The sequence below is a fragment of the Austrofundulus limnaeus genome, unplaced genomic scaffold (genome assembly GCF_001266775.1).
Source record: "Austrofundulus limnaeus strain Quisiro unplaced genomic scaffold, Austrofundulus_limnaeus-1.0 Scaffold364, whole genome shotgun sequence".
Lineage (NCBI taxonomy): Eukaryota > Metazoa > Chordata > Actinopteri > Cyprinodontiformes > Rivulidae > Austrofundulus > Austrofundulus limnaeus.
In genome coordinates this window covers 156,742-162,213 of record NW_013952766.1, presented here as the reverse complement: position 1 = coordinate 162,213, position 5,472 = coordinate 156,742, and the positions used below count along the sequence as shown (strand labels likewise).

At 51.4% G+C, this 5,472-nt stretch overlaps 2 protein-coding genes across 3 annotated transcripts in view; one reads left to right on the top strand and one right to left on the bottom strand.

Annotated features, from left to right (window-relative positions):
• Positions 1-1,655, top strand: part of slc16a12b (solute carrier family 16 member 12b) — a 9,690-nt gene extending 8,035 nt beyond the window's left edge. Inside the window, exons 6-7 of the mRNA XM_014023330.1 lie at positions 156-415; positions 503-1,655. Of these exons, the coding sequence (XP_013878784.1) occupies positions 156-415; positions 503-708 (466 nt within the window). The 3' untranslated portion in view covers positions 709-1,655. The remainder of the gene's footprint in view (positions 1-155; positions 416-502) is intronic.
• A 98-nt stretch (positions 1,656-1,753) lies between these two features.
• The window catches only part of LOC106528213 (kinesin-like protein KIF20B), a 12,905-nt gene continuing 9,186 nt past the window's right edge, over positions 1,754-5,472 (bottom strand). Inside the window, exons 20-32 of one of the 2 annotated variants that reach the window (XM_014023326.1) lie at positions 5,248-5,362; positions 4,568-5,146; positions 4,356-4,480; positions 4,111-4,284; positions 3,871-4,034; positions 3,549-3,715; positions 3,367-3,441; positions 3,140-3,252; positions 2,974-3,066; positions 2,847-2,897; positions 2,261-2,333; positions 2,003-2,130; positions 1,754-1,920 (exon numbers count right to left, since the gene is read on the bottom strand). In XM_014023326.1, coding sequence (XP_013878780.1) covers positions 1,837-1,920; positions 2,003-2,130; positions 2,261-2,333; positions 2,847-2,897; positions 2,974-3,066; positions 3,140-3,252; positions 3,367-3,441; positions 3,549-3,715; positions 3,871-4,034; positions 4,111-4,284; positions 4,356-4,480; positions 4,568-5,146; positions 5,248-5,362 — 1,941 coding nt within the window. In that variant the 3' untranslated portion in view covers positions 1,754-1,836. The remainder of the gene's footprint in view (positions 1,921-2,002; positions 2,131-2,260; positions 2,334-2,846; positions 2,898-2,973; positions 3,067-3,139; positions 3,253-3,366; positions 3,442-3,548; positions 3,716-3,870; positions 4,035-4,110; positions 4,285-4,355; positions 4,481-4,567; positions 5,147-5,247; positions 5,363-5,472) is intronic. The other variant, XM_014023328.1, reaches the window with a different exon arrangement.

Sequence of the window (5,472 nt, the reverse complement as noted above, 5' to 3'; positions counted from 1 at the left end):
TGTCCCTCAGGTGTTCGTAACTTCCTGTCTGTCCCTCAGGTGTTCGTAACTTCCTGTCTGTCCCTCAGGTGTTCGTAACTTCCTGTCTGTCCCTCAGGTGTTCGTAACTTCCTGTCTGTACCTCAGGTGTTTGTAACTTCCTGTCTGTCCCTCAGGTGTTTGAAGCCGCACCGTCTGACCTGTTACATCGTTGCACTGGTGATGGAGGGTCTCTGCTGCCTCTTCATGCCACTACTCAGTTCCTTCCCGCTCCTTGTGTCGTTCGCCGTGCTCTACGGTTACTTTGACGGCGCCTATGTGGCTTTGATCCCCGTGGTGACATCAGACGTGGTCGGAGTGCAGTACCTGTCCGTGGCGTTGGGTGTTGTCTACTTTTTGCACGCCATCCCCTACCTGGTCAGTCCACCAGCTGGAGGTGAGAAAAAAACGTCATCTATGATTCTTCATGACATCACGGTGACATCACCTGATCATACCTGGCCAACGTCTTTTCCTCCCACAGGTTGGCTGGTTGATGTGACAGGAAGTTATACGGCCACCTTCCTCTTCAGTGGTGCCGCCCTGCTGGCCAGCTCGCTCATCATTTCCATCGTCACAGGGATTCGCCGCAGCCGCCTGAATGGCAGGCACAAGCCCCTCCCCTTCAGTCGGCCTGATTGGTCAAACTGTTCCCACGAAGAGATGCGCAGACAGGAAGTTGCATCATAGTCTTCATTAACAGCCAATAAGATTCATGGACACAAAATAAAGTAAAACACCTGGAACTCTGTGATTGACAATTTTCACAGCCAATCAAATATTCACAGGATTAAAGACTTTAAGAGAAAAGACTTTCTTCATTTCAGTCACATGACCAAACAACAGCAAGTGACTAGACTCTACGCAGTCACAAGTCCAAACAGGTGTTTTTAGGCATTTTGCATTATTTTTTTAAAAGCTTTGTTTCATGTTAATGTAAAAATACCTTCACAGAAACTAATAAAATAAAGTTTTACACACTAACTTTATAGTCAGTTGCTGTCTTTATGAAAGGAAATTCTGCTGATAGTAGGTTGACCCTAAACGCACCACACTGGTTGTTTCAGGTGATGTGACCCTGAACTCACCATGCTGATTCAGATGATGAGACTCTGAACGCACCACACTGATTCAGATGATGAGACCCTGAACGCACCACACTGATTCAGATGATGTAACCCTGAACGGACCACATTGGTTGTTTCAGATGTGACCCTGAATGCACTACACTGGTTGTTTCAGAAGATGAGACCCTGAATGCACCACACTGGTTGTTTCAGATGTGACCCTGAATGCACCACACTGGTTGTTTCAGAAGATGAGACCCTGAATGCACCACACTGGTTGTTTCAGATGTGACCCTGAATGCACCACACTGGTTGTTTCAGATGTGACCCTGAATNAATGCACCACACTGGTTGTTTCAGATGTGACCCTGAATACACCACACTGGTTGTTTCAGATGTGACCCTGAATGCACCACACTGGTTGTTTCAGAAGATGAGACCCTGAATGCACCACACTTGTTGTTTCAGAAGATGAGACCTTGAATGCACCACACTGGTGAACACTGCTCAGTAGAAGCTGAGCCTCACCTGAGTAGCTCCTCCTCCTACTGGACAGATTACCTGTTTGGGTCTCTTCAGGTGTTTGCCTGTTGGTTCTGAACCAACATCTGATGCAGTTTTGGACCGAACACACCTGATGGTTGGTTCTGAGCTAAAATTGATTGACGTGTCGTTCTAGATTCTTTATTAAACAAATGAAAACATAAAAACAGATTAAACTCAAGTCTGTACAACGTCTGAAAAGATGAAATCACTTCCTGCAGGTTTTGGAGCGCAGCTGCCTCCTGATGATCAGGTGATCGCTCTCCTTGTCGTCCTCTGCTTCTCCTGACGTCTGACAGGAAAAAGAATACAAATAAATTAAAGCTCCTCCCACAAATGTCCTCACAAAGACAGGAAGCCCGGCTGCATCTCACCGTGTGCGGCGAGTCCAGCAGCGTGGCCGAGGCGTCCATCTTGAACAGCTTCCTCCGCCCTCTCCGGGGTTTGGTCACCGCCTCCTCCATCGTGGAACGCTCTCTGACCGGAGGAGGGACGGTTTTAGCTGCAGGGACAGAAGAAACGTGTTTGTCCAGTTCAGAGGAGAGAGGACTGCTGCTGGACGCTTTTTAAACAGGTGGGACTGGTCCAGGTGTTCCTGCTGGATCTGAACTCTGGATCATTCAGAGACACACCTGCGCTGCTCAGGACCGAGGGAGAGTCCTGGATCAATTCTTCAATCATCTGTAGAGACCTGTCTCTCTGGTCCTGAAGAAGAGACAGATTTAAAGTCCTGCAGACAAGTGGTCTTACACCAGCTGAGGACAGACAGGGTCAGAGGACAAACAGACGGGGGGATCAGAGGACAGACAGGGTCAGAGGACACTCGGAGGACAGAGGACACTTGACACTCAAAAGTCAGAGGACACTCAACACTCAGAGGACAGATGGGGGGGACAGAGGACACTCAGAGGTCAGATGGGGGACAGAAGACACTCAGAGGTCAGATGGGGGGACAGAGGACACTCAGGACACAGGACACTCAGAGGACACTCAGAGGTCAGAGGACACTCAGAGGACGACATCAGAGGACACTGAGGTCAGAGGACACTCAGAGGTCAGATGGGGGGGACAGAGGATAGATGGGGGACAGAGGACACTCAGGACACTCAGAGGATGACGTCAGAGGACACTCTGAGGTCAGAGGACACTCAGAGGACGACGTCAGAGGACACTCAGAGGACCACGTCAGAGGACAGATGGGGGACAGAGGACACTCACCTGTCTCCTGCTGTTTTCTCTGTCCTTCTTGTTTTCACTGAAACTCAAACCCTGAAAACAACAACAAACATCTGAGTCATCAAGTCTGCAGATTTGAACCAGCAACCCCTGCAGGACCCGGACACACCTCCACCTCGCTGCTCTTCCTCTTCCTGCTCTGACTTTTAGGGACTCTCTTCTTCTGCGTCTTGTTGGACCTCAGGGGAGAAGGACAGACGTCCTGTGGAGCAAAGACAGGGAGTCAGAGACGAGCTGCAGCTCACCTGCTCTGGACAGGATGTTGACCAACTCACCTGTGTGTTAGGCTCCTCCTCCTTTCCCTGCAGTGTCCTCCCCCTCCTGGCCTTCACTCCTCGGTTCTCCTTCTCCTCGCTCCTCAGCAGGTTCTCCTTCAGACGCTGCAGTTCTGAGAGGAAACGTCAGCTTTACTTTCTGCACTTCAGACTTTTTTTGTGAAAACCAAACTAAACATTTCCTGTTGGTGAGGGGGCGGGACTCGATGAGTGACAGGTAGCGTTACCTTGTCTCAGAGTCTCTGCGAGTTCTCGGCTCTCCTCCAGGAGCTCCTCCTTCTCAGACACCATTCCACTTAGTTCTGAAACACAAACATCCATCAGCCAATCAGGAGCCTCACACCTGTCAGGTGAAACCAGGAAGTTCTGGTTCGAGTCAGACCCTAACCACCTAACTCCTCCCCCTCACCTGACAGCTCCTTCCTCCTCTCCCTCTCTGCTCTCTTCATCTCCTCCAGTCTGTGTCGCAGAGCTCCGCCCTCAGACTCAAGCTCCGCCCTCAGGTTCTGCAGCTGCTGGGTGAGTTCTGCTTTCTGATTGGCCAACTCCTGACTCAGCTCCTCACACCTGCTCTGGCTGCAGGTTTAGAGAGGACACAGACGGTCGTTCAGGTGTGTTCAGGTGCGACAGGTACGGACAGCTGATTGGTTGGATGTGAGACAACTTCCTGACAGCTGATTGATTGGATGAGACAACTTCCTGACAGCTGATTGGCTGGATGTGTGGATCACCTGCTAGCCAGCGACTCCTCCAGCCGCCTCCTCTCTATCTGCAGCTCCTCGATCTGTTCTGACTTCTGAGCAGACCTCTGCAGCGCCGCCTGACTCTCCTTCTTCAGCTCCTCCATGGTGGCGTGGAAGACGCTGCTGCTGCTTAGGCTCCGCCCCTCCTCCTTCTGAAACCACCCCACAACCTATCAGTAGCTGATCAAAATAAATCAGTGGATTCACCCAGAAATGAGGAGACAGAACCTTGACTTCCTGTTTCAGACGGTCCACTTCCTCTGTCAGACTCTTCATGGAGGTCTTCTTCTCCCCCAATTGGTTTTCCAGGTCCAGGAGGCGGGACTTAGACCTGCTGAGCTGCTCTGATAGGCTGTCGTACCTGTCAGTTTGCAGTTTGAGCTCCGTTTGCAGATCGGTGGCCTGTAAAACAACGAGACACTGTAACCAAACTCCTCCATGGAGGAAACGACGAGGAGACAGAGGAGCAGCACCTCCTTCTGCAGCTGGAAAATCCCGTTAACTAAAGCTTTGTTCTCCTTCTGCAGCCGGGCCGTCTCCTTCTGCTCCACCTCCAGAGACGAAAGCACCGAGTCACAGTTTGGACAATCGTGCAGATCTACAGGAGGTGACAGGAGAGGAGGAGGAGAAAAGGTTGTGAATTTAAGAAAAGCTAGATTTGAGAACAGAAGCTGAATGCTCCAACCTGTCAGTTTCTGCATGTTCTCCTTCATGTTCTCCTCCTTCAGTTGCTCCATCTTCTCCTCTTGTCCCCTCAGCTCCTCCTCCCATCTCCTCAGCTCCTCCTCTGTGCCCCTCAGCTTTTCTGCTCGTCCCTTTAGCTCCTCCTCCTGGCCTCTTAGCTTATCCGCTCGTCCGTTTAGCTCCTCCCCCAGCCTCCTCAGCTCCTCCTCTCGGCCCCTCGACTCTTGCACTTGACTGATCACCTCCTCCTCTCGGCCCCTCGCCTCTTGCTCTCGACTGATCACCTCCTGCTCTCGGCTCCTCAGCTTATCCGCTCGTCTCTTTAGCTCCTCCTCCTGTCCTCTTAGCTTACTGGCTCGTTCGTTTAGCTCCTCCCCCAGCCTCCTCAGCTCCTCCTCTCGGCCCCTCGCCTCTTGCTCTCGACTGATCACCTCCTCCTCTCGGCTCCTCAGCTTTTCCGCTCGTCTCTTTGGCTCCTCCTCCTGGCCTCTCCTCAGCTCCTCCCTCTTCCTCAGCTCGTTGATTATCTCCTCCTTCTTTTTGGTTTCCTCCTGCAGCCTCCAGATCTCCTCTAAGAGCACTGAGGAGGAAGGAGCAAAGCTCAGCAGGAGACGCAGACTCCAGAGGTTTCAAAGACAGAAACTGGATTAAAAAAAAAAAAACATCTTCATAACTTCTCACCACCTTTCCTCTTGGCGGCTCCTCCTGTCTGCTCCTCCCCATCATCTCTGTGGCGTTTCCTGCTCTCCTCCTCCTCTCCTCTGGTTCTCCTCCTGCAGCTGCAGGTTGCGTCTCTCTGAAAGTCACCAGAAGAACCAAGTTCTGTCACCAGGTGAAGAAAAGACCAGGGGTCGGATTTATAAAACTTGCGTACGCACAATTTGAGCCCAGAAACTTGCGTACGCA